The sequence below is a fragment of the Carassius auratus genome, chromosome 43, assembly GCF_003368295.1.
Source record: "Carassius auratus strain Wakin chromosome 43, ASM336829v1, whole genome shotgun sequence".
NCBI lineage: Eukaryota > Metazoa > Chordata > Actinopteri > Cypriniformes > Cyprinidae > Carassius > Carassius auratus.
The window spans coordinates 6211583-6231556 of NC_039285.1; the positions used below are offsets into that span (position 1 = coordinate 6211583).

Below are 19974 nucleotides of genomic sequence, written 5' to 3' on the forward strand. Positions count from 1 at the left end.
AAGCAACTTACAGTGCATTCATGCAGTGCATTTCATTGCCTTGTACCTTACATGTGCAATGACAATAAAGTTGAATCTAATCTAATTTAAATTCAGGCCATAATTTGCGATGCTAACACAATGCTCTACCACTGAGTAGCAACATATTATTTTTGCATAGTTTAACTTTAAATATTAAATCAATTAAAACTAAATTAATCAACTACTGTGTGTGTTTGTGTGGATATATATATATATATATATATATATATATATATATATATATATATATATATATATATATATATATATATATATATATATATATATTAAAATTACTAAATAAAATTAACAAACTATATTAACTTTCTACACAGATCTATAGTTGAATTTCTAAACAAAAAAAAGACAAAAAACAATCCAAAATACTACAACCTTGGCAAAAATGTAATTGAAAACAGAAACTATAAAAATATAATACAAAATATATAAACAAAAACTATAGCATATAATTTGTCCTAAAATAACACCAGGTGATAGTCGAGAAGTGCTAAGGGACATGGAGCTTTGTGTCTCTGAGGTCAGTGCACTGGAAGCCCAGATTGCAACAGGCTGCAACCATTTACGATACAGCTCCATCACGCAGAGTCACATGGATCGTAGAGTCTATTAGCTCACTGCCATGGTGGGTAAAACAGGAGTGATGATTACTGGAGAGGAAGCGGTCACACTGGGTCATAAGGATCATAAGGCATGATAATGAGTTCATTTGGAAAGCACGTGACTAATCAGAACTGAAACAAAAGCAGCCAGTACTGGGGAGTAGAGAACAGAGAGCCAGCTGCCCCATTAAAAGCTGCAGTAAATCAGTGCTACTGCTCAGACAAGATTAAATAACAATTGGCCTCCAAGTGACCACCTCTCCCTCCAAAGGACGACACAGCAACTAACCCTCCACTATGCTTTGATGCACCACTTTATGCTCTCAAATCACTGCACAGAGCAGATTTTGATCATAAAACTTCAAAATGAGTTGAGAGGAGAAAACAGCCAGTGAAGAAAGCTGATGGAATTCAAGGTAAAGGAACAATATGACTAGATCATTTCAAGGGAATGGAAGATTTTAATATGTAAAATTACTCCAGAGAGTAAAGACCGAATGGGAATGAAGGTACATCAAAACCAACTTTAAAGCAATAGTTCACCTTGACTTGTTTTTTTCCTCTCTCTCACATTTCATTCTAAACCCTCATCATGACTTGCTTTTTTCTGTGGAACACACACTATAAAAGATACAGGGAAAGCCATTACAAAACTTCTTCATTTTCAAAGCCAGCATCTTTTATTCATGTTCAACATCCCAGGTGTAAGCAAGTCTATATACAGCGACTACACTGGCACCCAAATGAATTACGCTTGGTTTTCTAAACAAAATGAATGTGTCTCTAATGTGCTAATATCAAAATATCCAGTGGTACAAACACACTGTAGCCAGAGGAACCTCATTCGGTTCTGGTTTAAACATCCCGCAGATCACAAACATTATATTGACAGCTCATCGATTTTGAAGTGCCAGAGCAAACTAGACTGCTTCATTGGAGAGTTTGGCATCCTACAACAAGGTCATCAATGCACATGAAGGTGAAAAATCATGCAGACAACTGAGACCAACCTTACTGGGGCAAAGCATAAATCTTAATGCCTAAGTGCATTGCAATTAATTTTAGGCATGCAACCAAAAGGAAAAAGGTTCAAATCTGTTATATGCTAAAAAAAAAGGCACTTGAATTCAGTTTTCTTAAACTAGCTTTATAAAATAATATATAAAAAGGCACTTAAGCTCAGTTTCCTAGGGCAGATGTGTCCTTGTGGAAGGTCTATTTGGCTAAAATGCATCTGCTAAATGATAGATAATAAAAGGAAATCTACTGACCAAGGAGTGGCAGCTGGATGCTGCATATTATGAAATAATTCCCATCCTGAGTCCAGCAGCCTCCCTGGGCAAACAGTGTGTGATGCCTGTTAGCTCAACAAACACGTGCACTAAACTAAGCACCAGTCGATGTGTCGCCACGACGACAGTGTCATCTGGGAGAAGTTTAACCACACAGCTCACAAACACTGCCTTGTAAGGATGCACATATGTGGATAGAAACAACTAAAATAAATATTATATGAAATCAATAACTATAGGGCCAATTTAATATGATAATTGGCATGCACTGTAAGAAAAGTCTGTAATAATAGAGCACAATACACTATGGTATTATGAATACATTTTTGAGTATTTTGAATTATGTGTTGCATTGTGTTATATTTTATGCTTGAAAGAAATGTCTTTATAATTAACATATAATGTACTGCCAGAAAACCACCAGTACCTGTTCAGTTTTCCTACATATATTTGTAATACTAAATATTACGATATTTACTTCAAATTCATTAAAATATTGATTTATTAAAACACACACTAATAATCAAAAGTTTTGGGTAGGCAAGATTTTATTTGTTGCTTTTGTATAAAGTCTCTTTCAGTAAAAACTAATACTGTCAAACATTTTTACAGTGTAAAATAATGGTTAAATATTTTAAAAGTAATTTATTCCTTTGACTACAAGCTTCATTTTCAGCCGTCATTTCTCCAGTCTTCAGTGTCACATGATGCTTCAGAACTCATTCTGATTCGATGCTCGATAAGCATTTCTTATTATGATCAATGTTGAAAACAGCTGTGCTACTTAATATTTTTGTGAAAACCATTTTTCAGGATTCTTCGATGAATAGAGAGTTCAAAATAACAGCATTTATTTAAAAAAAGAAAGTTTTTAACAATATAAAAGTCTTTACTGTCATGGTTATCATTACTCTCTAAAATGTCTCTACAGAAGTCACAAATCAAATCTTCACTTCATACCAAAAAAAAGAGACTCTGAAATGGAAACTTTGGGTTAGGAGCTAACCAAGTTCAAACAAACACTAGTTATACATTACTAAACCTTTAGGCCTGATCCATCACACTTAGCTCTGAGTCACCCGAGATGCTCCTAGTGCCAGTGAGAAGATTGATTCTGTAACTACAATCCCACAGGAAGAGTAAACTGTGTTTCTTGACAAATAGTTGCTTAATCTTTCCTCTCACTGGTTTTGCAGAATTCAGCTGACCACAAGTACCCCGCCACCTTCAGCGAAGGGGTAAAACACACCCTCTGCTTTGGCTCAGCTGGCCTCCTCTTGACGCCATTGGTCAGACATCGGGCCAGACCTCTGGACTACGGAATAAAATCGGATACAATCACAGACCATGGTCTGGACCTCTTTACAGAAGCCCTGTGGTTACAAAATAGTCCAAGTTTAGCTAAGAGACCTGGTAAAGTGACTTGAAATGGTTTAGAAAGTAGCCTTTCAGTTACTTACAGATATATATAATGCTAATTCATCCGACACACAGCTGATCTAGGCTGGGTTTAGAACTCGCCACCCAGCTAACATCAGCACTTTATAGTTTTTTAATCTCCAAAAGACAAAAAATGAGCAATTTGCGTCACATCGCACTGTAATCTGGAGCCTTCTTTACTTCTGCATCTGTGAACTGGCAAGTTTAAGTCCTTGTCTTTCAGAAAATGTTAGTGAATTGTGTCAAGTAGCTTATTCTGCTCTCAAACCGACAGGCCACATAAACCACAAGCGCCACGACCGAGATTCTCCATTGCCTCCAGTTTTGCTCACAGCTGCTGGACTCATTTAGGGCTCTTAAACCAGCATTTGGTCTGTCTTTTTACAGAAGTGAAAAGCAAACACACAATAATCTGAGTTGTACCCACGGTTTCTCTACCAACTTTATATAGATGTCGATAGTCTTTTCCAGCCAGTGACTCTGGCATAATGAGACCATGATCATGGTTCGTGCCTGTCACAATGCACTACACTGGGAATAAATCAGCAGGAAAACATGTGTGACAAGTAATGGTTAAGAAAAAAGGACTCATTAAAATGTAATTCTGAGACGTATATATTTTACTAAATGAAACTGATAAGAAATCTTCACACAAATGTATACACAAATATATAATACTTAATTTTCAATTCCGATACTTATTTAAAAAATTTAGATTGGAAATGAAAAGTGTAGCATAAAATATAAATTCTGTCATTTAAAAATGTAAAATAAAAAAATATAGGATAACTTCATATTTCCCTTTCAACATGATTACATATGTTGAATAAAAGACAGCATCATTTTAAAAAATCGTTCATGTGACACACATAGCAATTTAGGAGAAGTCAAAGTGTCAATCTTACAATAAAAAAACCTTTAGACCGTAATAATAATGGTGTGGGTAAGTGATTAAAGAGCTGGGCCAGAGTACAAGAAGTTGTAGATTCAACCCACAAAAGAGTTGCAAGTATTAATCATTCATATAACACACTCACTTATATTGCTGATGGTCCTTGGTACTCCTGGTCTTGGCCATGAAGCGTTCGGCGAGCTTCTCCAGGTTGCGTGAGTACTCCGTCTCGATCTCTGACTTCTTGCGGAAGAAGTCCTGGAGGTCCTGAAGGAGCTGGACCCTCATGTCTGTCTGCTGCTCCAGACATTTCTGCTGTTCCACCAGTTGGGCTCGAATCTCTGAACAAAAACCAAACATGGTTTGTTGTAAGAGTCTCTCAATAGAAATCACGAATGGACTGAAGAATAATCATCATTTCATTACAAACTTCAATGGTGTTCTGGAAACCTCTTGCAAGCAGCCCATGAAGGCAGGCAAAAAAATTAAAAAATGGCCAGCAATATATCTTCTATAAATAAAGCATTCAGATTTGCCCTGGGCTAGTTTCATTGTGCCATATCAGCAATACTACAGTAATCCAGGATCCTCAGGTGTAGCAGGTAATACCCTTATGCTGCATTTCATCACAGACAGAATGAGGAACGGTCCCAGAAACTAACCTAATGGCTCTCTAAAGCCGATGTTTGTACAGCACTTTTTTTTGTTGCCAAAATTCTGGTTTCCTCATGTGATTGTCCCCTTGCCCCTTGACATCAGGGTGTGACGTGTAATGTACGAGTCAAAAACGCTAAGCACGTTATACTTTCACTGAAGCAAGCAAACGATCTCAGCGTCAGCGCGGAAAGTGAGGAACTAACTGATCTCTGCTTCATTACAGTTTGCCCATATTTTTTTGTTGCGAACGTTGATCTTTTTTCAAAACAGCCGGAAAAGAGTTGCGCAATAACGTGCATCATCACTTCGACACGGCATTAGATCTGGCTTTTGTTCAAACAGCGCTCGTCCCCAGCAATGTTACTAGGTCCCCGACCTGGGTTCAATGCCGGAATCAATCCCGGGATGTGGTTGCTTTCACACAGAAGGCGACCCGGCAATGTTCTGGCAATATGCCAGGTCTGACGTGCAGTGTGAAGGGGGCTCGTGATTACAAAGAGCATTCCTGGTCCAGTGAGGTCATGTGTATGGTAAACATCTGCATGGAGTCAGTGTGCTGAAGCATGTGTGAGACTGTGTGTCAGGATCAAAGCCCTTTGATCCACTTCAAACAGAGAGATAGATGTGAGCACCTGTGAGCCATCTTATACTGCACAAACAAGACCTGAAGGTGGAATCCAAGCTAATCAGCCCTCTGCTGTCTGTCTCAACAGTTAGCTTCAACAATTTCAGCACTCACAGGTGGGTTACAAAGATAGCAAATGATCAGGTCCAGGATGAGCGTATAGCAGAGATTGAATACTTTTCTTTAAAGGGGGGGGGGGGGGTGAAATGCTATTTCATGCATACTGAGTTTTTTACACTGTTAAAGAGATGGATTCCCATGCTAAACATGGACAAAGTTTCAAAAATTAAGTTGTACAGCTTAATTTTTCCGGTTTGTCACAGGTTTCGTAAAGTTTTTTTCGAGTATGGGTCTGTGTGACGTTAGATGGGGCGGAATTTCCTTATATGGCGCGCGCTCCCGTAGAGCAGAGCAGAGACATTCACTGATCAGAGCGAGAGCGAAATGTCACAAAAGAAGTGTGTTTTTGGTTGCCAGGGCAAGACAACCCTGCACAGATTATGTGCATGGAGTGGATGGAGTTTATTTTTACAGAGCATCAACGGAGCTGTGCAAGTGTTTGTGTTTGTTCCCTGCATTTCGAAGATGCTTGTTTTACAAACAAGGCCCAGTTTGACGCCAGATTTGCATATCGTTTATTTCTTAAGGATGATGCAGTCCCAACGAAAAAGGGTCACGATCGTGTGTTGGAACCGCAGGCGGTGAGTAAAACTGCTTCAAATATCTCTGTGTTGTTAACTTAGCTATCGGCGCGTAAGCACATCAAGTAAACAACATGCGATGTTGTCATCAAACTGCATTTTCCACATGTACAGCTTAAAAAAAAATAAAAAAATAAAAAGACGACATAAAGTGGAACTTAGTCATTTTCCAAAACCGCTAAGCAAATATATACAGTTTCAATACGTACTACATAGAGACGTCCTGCTGTAGTCGTTGCTGCTGATCTTGTTCAATTTCAGCCTCTGGATCTGATTCTGGATCATAAATATATGCTGAATCTGACTGTTAGCCATGGTTTGTTTTGGATGATGTTTTTTTCCCTCACGGTAATGTCACAGCTTCCAAACGCTCTCAACGCAAAAGCCTACTGGCGCTCGTGATTATTTAGCTCCGCCCACACGTCACGCCTCCAGGCGCTTGTGTTTTTCTGGGAAAAAACGGTACAGACTATCTTTCTCTTATAAATATAATAAAACTAAAGACTTTTTAGAGATATGAAGGATGCAGTACTACTCTATAGGTACTCAAGATTAACAGGATATTGAGTGAAAACGAGCATTTCGCCCCCCCCCCCCACCCCCCCCCTTTAAAGAGCAGGAAAATGTGTAGTAAGTGCTGCTCCATGTGAAATCATGCATGTGTAGAGATATTGATAATATTGGGTAAAATTAATGGTGCATCCCTAGAAATTTCTACTTATTACACAAAGATCCCGAAAAACAGACTTTAGCCAGAGTAGTCTACCAAGGCTATCAACTTCCAATGAATTAAAAAAAAAATGAAATGGAAAAAATGGCCAGGACAATATAAACATTTTACAATGCATTATTTTTTATCACACAGATGAAAATAATATTTTTTGCATCATGGCAATAGGAATTGGGGGTAACTAAACGAGCAACATGACTGTATCTATGCCATCATATCAGCTTCTACTGTATATTCTCAAATGCCAGTCCTAACAGCATGCTGCAGTCTGTGCCATAAGCTACAGGTATGTGGGACACACTGTACCAGAATCCTGTATGCGGACGTTCTCATCAGCGCTACCTGAAATAGCATTTGTCAGGAGAACTGTTTTAATGCACTGGGTTATCCAGAACTGCCATCTGCTAACAACTCTGGAATGGGAATACTTTCCAGACTCTCACATTTGCTCAATTACCTAAGTGAAGTGCCAAACTATGTACTGTATCTGGGCAGTTAATAAACTTCTGTAAACTAGGGGCTTTCCCAGGCTTTCTTCAGAACTGGGGTACATGTCTCCATCAAAAAAAGTGTCCCAATATTTTTTTTAAGGTTATAAATATAAAAATATGGCTTTGCGGTACAGAGTCTAGCTGCTTCGTTGCTGAAAAATGATAAACAGACATTATAAAATATCCCATTATTATTTTGATTTGAAAACACTTTCTGATATATGCAGTTTTTATGGCTTTAATGAAAAGTTAATGAAAGTTGCATTATCATATACATGCATATAGAGCATCATCATATAGATACACAATCAGAATAATACTAAAATGTACTTTTACAGTTTTTATTTTATTATTCATTTTGTTTTATTTCTATTTGTTTTTAACAAAAAATGCTAAAATATCTCTTTACTAGACATTACAAGAGGGCTTTATCTGAACACCACTAAAATGCACTGCAACCAAAGGCCTTCAACATATGCTCCATACATGATCATGCTAGTAGCAAGTCATCAGAATCATTCATAGCTATACCCTATGGGAACAAAAATCCTGTTTAATACTCATAATAGATTGTGAGTGTTTCAGTGAAGACAGGTAGACAGGTGGGCAGTGGCTGGGGGAATATCCTGTTTTCATATGGTTCAGCACAGCTGGGAGACGTCAGGCAGTCGGCCTTGTGCCAGCGCTCAGGAGCAATGTGTGCAATGTGATCGCCCATGGCCAGATTGATTTTTACCAACTCTAATACATAAAAGAAAGTCTACTTGCTTTTGACAGCTCAAAGAGCAGTGAGCTTGCAGTATACCGCTAACAAACCATCTTGTTGGAGAAACTAAAAGCCTTGCTGTGAACCGCACTGTTCACACTACAAATCAACACAAGGCCTAAACAGAATAAATGCAGACTTGGAACGATTTCACAACAGAAGTTAAACAAAACATTAAAAGTGGACAAAATTCTTGTTAAGCCACTTTAATGAGGTCTTATTTCCCAAGCAAGTCCCTGTGTTCTTTTTAATTAGTTAAATTTAAGTATTCAGGTATGTGAACTGAAGTAACTGGAGGGCAAGTCTGTGACCAGTCATTATTATGCGTCTTATTTTGTCATCGTCACTATGCCAGTGAGAGGGAAAACCTCAAGAAAGTATATGTAGGTCAGATTTCACCACTGAATCAACATAAATAAATAAAAACAAAAGTTACAAAAGAAAAACTAAATAAAATATAATAATTGAAATATTGTTATATTATCATCAGTTCGATATTATGGACTCAGGCAGAACGTCATACAATATTTCTATGGTTAGATAGCACTACACTGACCTCAGGAGGAGAAAATCTGATATTTAATATCTCCTGTAATTTAGCCCGCTGACATCTAAATCTGTTTGACTTCCTATAGAGTACCAAAAAGAGCCAAGGGCAATTTAACCATCATTATCTTACGTCTATCAATGTTCCCAAATAGTGTGAATGTTCAATATAACTTCAGACTGAGATCACATATTTATAAGGTCAGAAAATATCTATAAATATTTACGCATCTACATATTTAAATAAATATATAAATGTATTTTTTTACAAAATTTGTATGTATTAATTTCATCTGACACATGTAAATAAGTATGTAAATAAATTTATATTTAGCATTATATGTAACAGGACCAGTCAAAATGTTTGCTGTGGATATAAAAATCTTTTAATCCAACTATTTATAAAACCAGCCATCCCTGTATGTGGCTTTTTTGCATGGTGGCAACATGAACATGGGGCACACATGTTGCTTTATCTGACTGTAAGTCTTCTTCAGACCCAGCAGGAAGTCTGAACCTCAGAGGACTGAGTTGAGCTATTAGCTCATTACCATTTCCTGATGGTCTGGAGGCCTGCTTACACAAACACACACATAAATAGGAAAGACTGGCACTGGCCCCTAGGCAGTCTTTGTGTATGTCTTCATATTCAGCTCTGACTGTGGTCTACTGACCTACTGAGAAGCAGATCCTTCCTGTCCATGACCAAATTACATCTTTCTGCATGAACTCCTTTAACCCTCAATCTCTTTTAACTCCTCCATTCACCCGCTCCTCTCCTCAAATTTTATACATGTATCAATAGCACACCCTTGGAAACTAACTCAATGTTTGGAGATTCCCTTTTTAGACTGAGGCCGAGGAAAGCTGCCAGTAAAATGGCTTAGAAAGTATCAAAACTCTCTACAACGTGGTCAGCCAAGCCAAGTAAATATCAGTAAATTATTTTTTCAAGACAAATAAATGAGTTTAGTAGGAAGTCTAATCTAGTCTTGGCACCATGTTTTAAGACAAAGGGCCAAGTATAGCAAAAAGAAATATAATAAGAAATAAACCAATATTGTAAAAATTAAGTTCTTCCCTTTAGACATTTTTGGAAAACTGAACCAGGACAAAACGGACTATACTTATACGTATTATTATTATTAATTAATTAAAATAATTTCATTCTAAAGCAAAAATATATTTAGTAATATTATTACTTAACTATATTACTTAAAATTGATTATTTGTGTAATTGAAGTAAACAATGGCAATATTGTGGGGAAAATTTGTTGCAGTGATATTTATGGAGAAACTGCATCATACAAACAATTTGAACACACAGGCAACCAATTAAACCCTATAAATAAAGCTTTATTTGTTAACGGTTTAATTTTGGCCAGTAGTGGAATACAAAGGAACTGTGAAAATATGATGTTTCCAAACAGGTTTCCCAAAAGTGAAGTAAAAAAAAAGTCAAAATAAAAAACTAAAAAAAAGGACGATGGACGATGACAATTTGAGCCAGTTACCCACTAGCTGCTCAAATGGTTTCTATCCTCCCAGTCCCAACAAGAGCAGACAGGCCCACTTCTGGCAGATATGTGTAGAACATCAATCACTGAACATATTTACAGAGGCCCATGAGAGTCATCATTCAAATCCAACCCAAATAAAGACATGGAGCAGTAGAAATGTGAGATTTAGAATTATATTAAGGTTGTTTAATCAGCTGCTGTCTGATGTCTGTTTGAGCTGGATGCAAAACATGTCAACAAAAATCTGGCAATTTCAAACGGTGTACTTCTAGTATTATTTATATGGTATGCCAGTTTTTTATTAATATTTTGAATGAGATTTGCTTTTATTTTTCAGGGTTTTTTTTGCCTTTTTTTGTAATTTTGATTTGTAATTTTGTTTTTTTGTTATTTGAATATTAACATTTTGGTTTAATTTCTTTTAATCATTTTTATTTTTTCTAGTTAGTGACACGTTAAATTGTAGTGCTTCGTAAGCTTTTAATCATTTGCCTGGGTGACAAGGTGACATTTCAAATTTTTAATTTTGTTTCAGTTTTTTATCTAATATTCATATTTCATTTTAATTCTGCTTTATTTCTATTAACAAGAATATTGGTAGCACTTTATTTTACAGTCCTGTTCCTCATGTACATACTATGTACTTATTATAGTAATTACAATAACTATGTAATAACTAGGTAGTAACCCTGAACCTACTCCTAAACCTAACCCAACCCTATGTATTACCAGAACTTACTTAGATAGATACACTGTAAGCACACTATAAGTACATGTTAGTACACATACTGTAAAATAAAATGCAACCAGAATGTTACTAGTTTTAGTTGTAGTTAACAACAATAACCCTTACTACAAAATATGGCTAAATGATCCAAATGATGGGCTGTTTGTTTGTATTATACAATAAGACTAGGAGATGTGCTGAGGGTAAAAAAAGATTCAAATATTAACAAAGAAAGAGGGAAAGAACAAGAAAGAGAAAGGGTGAGAAAGCAGGAAACATCTCTTGCATCAGCTGCACGAACGTACAACCATGGTGAGTGAAGACTGGCATTTCTTTTAGTAATTCATATCCAGGCCTCTAACTGCCCTCAGGGGACGGGGAGAGCATCACAAGAAAACTCAATACACGCATTCAGATTACAGTTTCATACTGCAAAAGGGCTTCTTTCTCTTACACATTTTTTTTTCCTAGAAGAAAGTACCACTATGTTGCAAGATGACACTCTATGCTCCTTGGGCTCACTTTGTTCTTTTGTTTGGAAAATGCCAGCGAGAAGAGTCTGAAAAAGAGGAGCAAGGATAACGTTTCATCCCTTCTCCCTTCCAAAAACTATAGTAACTGTTTGAGGGAGCTGCCAGGACATGCCACCTTTGGAGTAAGGCTCTGGGAAATGTGTGGAACGCCGACAGACCTTCTCCTGTAATTAGATGGGGCTTTTCCCGACATCTAAGAGGTCAATAAGGAGTACAAACACTCCATCATGTTTACCTCCGATTGTTCTTAACTTCTCGCAACCACAGATCAAAAGAATTGTTCATGTCAAAAATGACAAATGAATCTTCGGACCTTTATCGTTGTAAAAATGCAGCAGCGACTCCAAATAACCTGCAGTGTGGTGTTTGAAGTGATGACTCAATTCAGTGCATGGAGGAGCACACGAGAGCTGCCTGACACGTGAGTTGGTTCAATCCCACACGCAAACACCTGGATGGCACTAGTTCATTCTAAAGACATCTGCATGGTCTTATGTTCTACAACTGTACGGATCTGAAGGACACACCTGCAGAACTCCATCCCTCATTAGCCGACATATGCGGTTTATCCCATCCATTATTAGAGTGAACGCCACTGAAAACATTAGCAGTCCCCGGCAGGCTCCTGGCTTCCTGTCTGACTGCCCACTGAGAGAAGTCCATAGAAGAGAGCGAGACCACTCTCCAGAACGGCTCAGAACGGCCTGACAGCCCTGACGCTGATACCAGAGGGGGTTTACCGCTGACGGACTGGAGGCTTCGAGGTCTTAGAGCCGGAATCCATGGAATGTCATAACATCCTAGAGCTGCTTCCTTATGGCAAAAATCATAATCATAATAATTTAACACAATTAGGACTGGACAATATGACCAAAATCTTATACAAGTTTTTTAATTTTTTGTTTTATTACAGCAGCTACATGTATCAAACATATTTCGCTATCTAATATTTTATATCATGATAATTAATGGCATAAACAGTCACACTACATAATTTGTTATTTATGTTAATTTTGGGATTTTAAGGAGGGGAGAAAGTGAACTGCTATAAAGGAAAGGAACAGAATGTGGCACAATAATCAAGATTAAATGTAATTTCATAATTATTGGAAGCCGAAATTAGCCTGAAATTCTAATCCTTGTTTAATCTAGATTTATTTGTCTAGCGCATCATAATGTCTTTTGGAACATGGTAACAAAGTAATACCATGATTTTTGGGCCATGTACTATGATATTCTTTGAAGTATTTTTAAAGTACTTTTGAAGAATTTAATGCAAATTAGAGACAATATTTTGCAGGTTATTTGGAATTATTTTTAGTATGCTATGTGTTGATGCATAAATGTAATCTGTGTCCAACCAACAGAATTAAATTAAATTATTTTACTCCCCACTTCCTGGATGGCAACATCCTCGTTGATCCTGGAACAGCATTCCAATCAACCAATCAGAATTGAGATATACATTTTCAACAAATATCTGTTTTTGGCTTAAAATCATGGTTAGGTGCTTCTACACTCTTGTTAATCAGATATCATTTCCCACTGATTTTAGGAATAAATTATGGGTAGGGATTGGGTAAGGTTTATATTTTTGGACTGTGATGTTGATCCAGGATCATAAAAAGATGTTGATCCAGGAACATTTCTTACTTGGCAAAATCACGGTGACCCTTACTGGATAGTCATACAGACAGAGTCCCTCTCTTACTCTTACACTTAACCTGGTCTTTAGCAACACCACAAAAGTGATAAATAGCACCAACAATCACTAAACCTAATCTGTCTATGTGTCATTTACTACTAAAAGGCAGACTGTCGCTAATCAGATCAAGGCCTGCAGGACAGGTCAAATGCTCCATGCTGGCATGCTAATGGGCATTTTGTCAAAGCAGCACATCTGCTCTGCTATAAAAGCCATGAATCTTATTTATAATACATTTTATTACCTGGTCCATCTTCATAACACCCTGAGCGCTAGCGCTGGACCCCCCATGACATTTACATTTAATGTAATGAGCAGCATCATATTGTACTACACTGACAGATTAGAGTAATCTCTGCATAAATCACTTAATGAGAGCAAACGTGTACTTTATGCTAGACGCTTTCTCTCTTTTCTTGTCTGTAATCTGGAAAAAGTCTCAAAAATCTAAATTTGATTTCAGCTTTGACCTTGAGAGTATTTTGGCAGTCATTGATGGTATAAAATGATAAATTACAGTTTGTTTACTAATGATATCTCCATGGTACTTAAAATCATACAGTATGATTCTCCAAAGAATACTTTGGTACTGTCATGGTATTTTCAAGGTAATTCATTTGCCATTATTATGAGTTTGGGGTAAAAATAAAAATATTTGAAAATGTTACTGAATTTTAAAATAAATAACGTTTCAAATTTGAATACGTTTTAAAAGGTAACTGATTATTTTATGGTAAAGCTAAAATTTCAGCAGTCGTTACTCCAGTCTTCAGTGTCATATGATCCTTGAGATATAACTCTAAAACAAAAAAAAGCAAGCCATATGAAAGAACAATAACTGTACACAAGAAACAGCAAACAACGCATGTGCCTAAAAGACAAATTACTCAATGAAGTCCATCGTGGACATCAGAGAAACAATGCAACTGAAATACCACAGGGCCACATGACAGACTTTTCCCATCTGTGCTCATCTGAGATTGTATCCTAGATCTTCTGAACAGCGTTTAAAGACATCCCATTCCTTGCAACCCCCTTCCTGTGTAAAACAACCAGCACTCTCTTTCTAAACTACAGGTCTTTTCAACCAAAGAAGTTGAAGGCGAGTAACCTTAGAAAGACAGCGTTTACATTCAAGTCCAAGCCTGTTGTGCTAGAATATCTGTCATGGTATGTTAGCTCTGGGGAAGCAGGATTCACTGTAACAAAGACGTAATTAGAGGTAAAATGAGAGTCTCAAGCTTTCAGGGCAGGAGATAATATGTGGTGTGAATCCAAAGCCTCTAACTGTAGTGCAGAGGTGCTACTGGGAAGTTTGTGCGATGGGAAAATTGAGAAATGCGCTCAAACTCAAAATGACATCATCAAGTTCATCAAGTCTCATATGAGAAACGTTTCATATTTCATACTAGGGGTGTAGGTAAATATTGATACACTTGAGTATCGCGATATTTTATCGCGATTTTTAAAATGCATGGCAAAAAATGCTGTGAAGAGGCTCATGCTGAGAGAGGTGAAATTCTCTCAATTTGGGGGCGATTTGTGCAGTTGGGACGAGGCTCACATCGCGGTTTTGGCGATTCCATAGAAAACAAACACAAACTCAAAAACCTGTGAAATCCAAGTGGAAAGGTTCAACATCTGTTTTTATTTTATTGTTTTAAAATTGTTCCGTTTTCTTTAGAAATCCTGTAAGCACTTTATTTTTCATTGATATTAAGCAGATGTAATTTTTTGTTCAGATCAAAATGTTATGACATTGTAAGTTACAACTGTAAACTTAAACTGTGAACCTTTAAAGCAGGGTCTAATATATATATATATATATATATATATATATATATATATATATATATATATATATATATATATATATATGGTCTTTTTATAAAATACATTTTATACGTATTATACATTTACTTAAAGGATCCTGCAAGCACTTAAATTTCTCCCCCTTTACTCATTCTGCACAAAAAGTGGTTCAATAACGTTGAATGTAACAGGGACTGTGTTCTGGTTAAATCATTTTTATCTATTTATTTATTGCTAAGGTTTACAGATAGTGGTGTGTTCTTAATGACAGCTTTCCTTAAAAAATATATCCTGTGCCTAAAAAAAGAAATATCCCTTGCTTACAGTATCGCAGTGTATCGCAACATATCGTATCGAAACCCCTGTATCATGATACGTACCGTATTGCCAGATTATTGGGAATACACAGCCCTATTACCTACTTTAACAAACCCACCACAACACTGAAAAAAGAATGTATGATTTACAATTTAACTAAAAGTTCATTTTGAAGCTGAAAGACTGAATGTAGTATGTCTTGTAAAATGTAGGCTACTCCAATAATCTAGTCCCAATAAAGATGTTTGGAATAAATAAAGTTTGACCTCTCCAAGAAATACCATTCAAAAAGGGAAAATTTCACCTACCAAATCCCCAAAAAGAAAAACTGTGCCTATATTTTACCATGGGATCGAGCAGATGTACTATTGACATGTCATGTGTTATGTTTTGGTTTCCGTTTATCATTACGTCACATGTGTTCCTGTTGTTCTCTCTTTTATGTCAATGATAGGATCTTTACTAGACTGTAGCGAACACAAAAGCTCATCCACTTCAAATAGGTCTTACAAAGAATGAATGGAAACAAAGCCTGTACTCTGTATAATATCCACATCTTTGGAAAAGCATGTTTTATGGGACATGGCTGCTTGATTGTCATTCATGCTTGAAATAAATGAAGACATGAAAGTTAAAAAATATATATTCAACATGTTTTTAAATAAAGTACTATGGAGAAAGCTAAATTAAGGAAACAATGTACTGATGATGGATTGTTTTATTTTATTTTATTACTATTATTATTACAAAGATGCAGCTTTTTGATTCACAAGAAGTTAATTGATGGACTGGAGTTTTTATCATCTGCTTGAACTCTCATTCTGATGGCACCCATTCACTACAAAGATCAACTGTAGAGAAAATGATGTTCTGATGAGGAAACACGTCTTGGATGGCCAAAAGGTGAGTACATTTTCAGCAAAATTTCATTTTGGGGATGAACTACTTCTTTAATTATGGGTGTGTTGCATTTCATTTTAAACAGCTAATTATTTTGGATGTCTTCATAATGAAGTGGTGTACGCTGAACCAGGAAAAATGGATATCATCTATAAAAGTCAAGAGGTGAGTTGACATAACCACATGACTCATAATCAAGTCTAACATCACATCAGACCAAAAGACTTTATTATGTGTGATATATTTATATTTAATAATTAAATTCTAACTGCCCAAAAATTACTTCATTTTGGATTATACACAACATCTACCAAAACAAGATTTGTACTCTGATCTCTTTTTGCTTAAAATGTCGAACCTCTGACATACACAAACAACCCAAGTCCCAAAAACGCTGCGTCTTACGTAAAGATGTTGTTCAGAGAGCTAGAGTTATGGGATGGGGCTTTAAATAAGGTCTGGGTTGATGTGAATCAAGCTTCTTATCTCAAAGGAACAACTGGGACCACATACATATCTCCTCTGGACAACAAGACGAAAGATATGATCCACACACCAATCTCACTCACATAAAAACACACACGCACACACACACACAATAACTGCAAAGTAACACAAACCTGAAAGACACAGACGTGACAAGCTACATACCAAACCCAGTTATACAACAAAAAAAAAACCTCACCACAAAATCTTAAATCACATTCATGTGTCTGCATGGTCTCTACTGTAAGTTATAATTGAGCACAAAACATTGCAACATGAACAATGTACGAGTAATGCAAAAAACATAAAGCACATGTTCCAGAGACAAAAATGAAATGCAGGCTTGAAAATCAGATGTCATGTAAACACAGTGTACAGTCGAGACCATGATAAAACAACAAAACAATATTCTTTGTCTAAAAATCTAAAGATTTCAACTTATTTGTGTATCCTCCAACGTGCCAACTAATCACGGGCAGATCCCAGAGAAGCACACAGTAAGCATCTACAGCCAGATTCCCTGGTAATTATAGTGAAAGGCAATATGGCAGAAGCTGAAAAAGCCCACATCCTCTTCTCTCCAGAAAATATCCCCTCGGCCATAAAACCCTTTTCTCTCATTCTCTGTCCCTTGTCAGTTCCGATGTTGCTTCAAATATAAAAATCAATTACTCAGCTCTAGAGAACAAGTGAACGAGAAGTGACGTGGTGACCCATACTTGGACCTGAGACTCAAACCCACAACCTTTGGATTACAAAACCGACTCTCTAATTATTAGGCCATGACTGCCCATAATACATAATATGACAGGTGCTGTTACAAGGCAGCTGTTTTCACAGAGGAATCTTTTAACAGAATACCCATTAAACATAATAAATGTTATGTCTTCCAAACATGCCAATGTTTATTTTTGTCTTTATTATGAACTGGTCAGCGGAGGAGACTGAATATTCAATAAACATTTGTCAGCTTTCTTTTTGAGATGCTTCATCAAAGCAAAAACATGAATTATACTCTAGTTCCAGTGATATTATCATGGTGCTTTTCTCTGGTTACGAATGCTGTGATCAAAAAATGCATTTAATGTATATGCAAATTAACATGTGAATCAGAGTGTAAAGGTTAGGGCTCATTTGAATTGGACTTTCAGTACTGGATGAGTTAAATGAGTTAATCAATTGGTTTAAGATGCTACCTAAGAAGGTAGCTTTCCATTTAGACAGCTGAAAAACAACAAGGCAGCAAGGTTTTGAAATAAAACTAACAGTGGCCCAAAGGGCTAAGCATTCAGAAATCAGCCTCCAGTGCTTCAGCACACTATGGATAAACACATTTCCTCCTTAACTGAAATACTCACCATCCTAGGGCAATTAAAACCTATCATCTAAGATAGATAATTCGCTTAGTGGTAATTTGTTTCAGGCGGTGCATTAGGCAATTAGACCAGTGGAGATTTATCACAAAGTGCATTCTGGAGATTCAGGAGCACTTCTCCTGTTGGCAATGTCAGAGCATCTTGTGCAAACATGTATGCATCTCCTCTCGCTCTCACTCAAGAGCTTCTCTTTCAGCAGAAAAACAGCACTCCAGCGTGGATCCAAGTGAGTGCAAAAACACTTCAGTGTTCACAGTGTCAAGCGCAGTCTATTTTCAGTGCTAGCTGCGTGTGTCCTTGAGTAACTGTTCTTTTAAGCAGAGTAACGCTCAACACTGCTGTCAGCCCTGTTACTTCAAGCCATTATAAAACTGAACCAGGTCTTCTGGGAGACACGTCAAAGCGAGTGTGCTCCTTTTCCACCCAACCTGAAAAACAAAAGACCTACATAACCCTACCGTGCAAAAAAAAAAAAAAAAAAACAAAGAATATAAATTTTCTGTGTAATGCACACTACCTTGCTGCTTTGTTCAGGCTGTGCTGAGCCAGAGCACTGGGGGTAGTTTTACATGGAAATCAGCAGAAATGGAGAATGGAGACCTGATTAACACAATGGAAACGGGTTTCTCCATGACCTTAGAAAACTCTTGCTGATTCATCACACGGATTTTCAGAGGGCATTTTTATAACATGTGAGATAACAATTATGATAAAAAAATGGATGAATAATTTAAGGGGATGACCACAGGTGCACAGGATGATGAGCTTTGGAGAACTATGCAAACTGGAAAAAATAGGCAAAAAAAATAAATAAATAACTGGGTTCTTAGGATTCAACTAGAATATCTTTATCTCAATTAAATGTCTACATTAATAGCTTAATAAGGCTGACTAAAATATTAAACATTTACAATATATTTGCAAAGATTTTGCAGGTGATATAAAATTAATCAACACTGTGAATTTAATTATGATTTTAATGCACTTTTTAATGTCCTAATGAGTGTAGCATTAGTGTAGCATATCTGATGCATATTTAAGAGTAGCAAAAGAACCTTCAAATGGTTAAGCTAGATTCATTTCAATGAATCACTTCAAAATGTCAAGTGATAATTCATAAATTTGATTCAATTATTCAAATGCACCATCACTCAAATTCCCAATGGGGCAGGTTTTATGTATATATAAAAAAATTTTGTTTAATGAGTGAAAACGTGCAAAGGAATTTGTGCTCTGCATTTAACCCAACCAAGTGCACACACACAGTAAGGAACACTGTGAACACTCAACTTTGGGTTATAAGTCAGACTCTTTAACCATTAAGTTAAAGTATTTAACATTATAAATTAAATAAGTATATTTGAGTTTTAACTCTGTTAAATTGTCCTAATCTATAGGGTAATGTGTTGAAATATGCAGTTTGGCACATACATAATTAAGGTGGGGTTCTCTGTGGTTTGACTGCTGTATTGTTGTTTCAAACTAAGAAAAGTTGTGTATTCTATACCTTTTTGGCAACGCTCCTTAATGATCATCAACCACATGCAGATCCATGTATAGACCATCTGCAGCTCAGCACAGATCGTGGAAGAGATATGTACTGCAAAAGATGCTGCTCTAGTGGGAAATGTCTGTTTATAATGGAAGACAAAAAGATCCATAATAATCTCTTTTATGATAAAACACTCCACTTCCCGCACCAGACCTCACCACTCGGTGGGACAGCCATGATGCTCACTGAAATATAAGACAAAAATTATATATTGCAGTCCTGATGAAGAGTTTAAAGTAGTCTAAATGAGCAATTTGCAGAAAG

At 36.6% G+C, this 19974-nt stretch overlaps 1 protein-coding gene across 3 annotated transcripts in view; it reads right to left on the reverse strand.

Moving 5' to 3' along the window:
- LOC113061549 (SLIT-ROBO Rho GTPase-activating protein 1-like) overlaps positions 1–19974 on the reverse strand; it is an 84751-nt gene that overhangs the window by 52551 nt on the left and 12226 nt on the right. For all 3 annotated transcript variants that reach the window (XM_026230737.1, XM_026230738.1, XM_026230739.1), the window contains exon 2: positions 4411–4606. In XM_026230737.1, coding sequence (XP_026086522.1) covers positions 4411–4606 — 196 coding nt within the window. The remainder of the gene's footprint in view (positions 1–4410; positions 4607–19974) is intronic.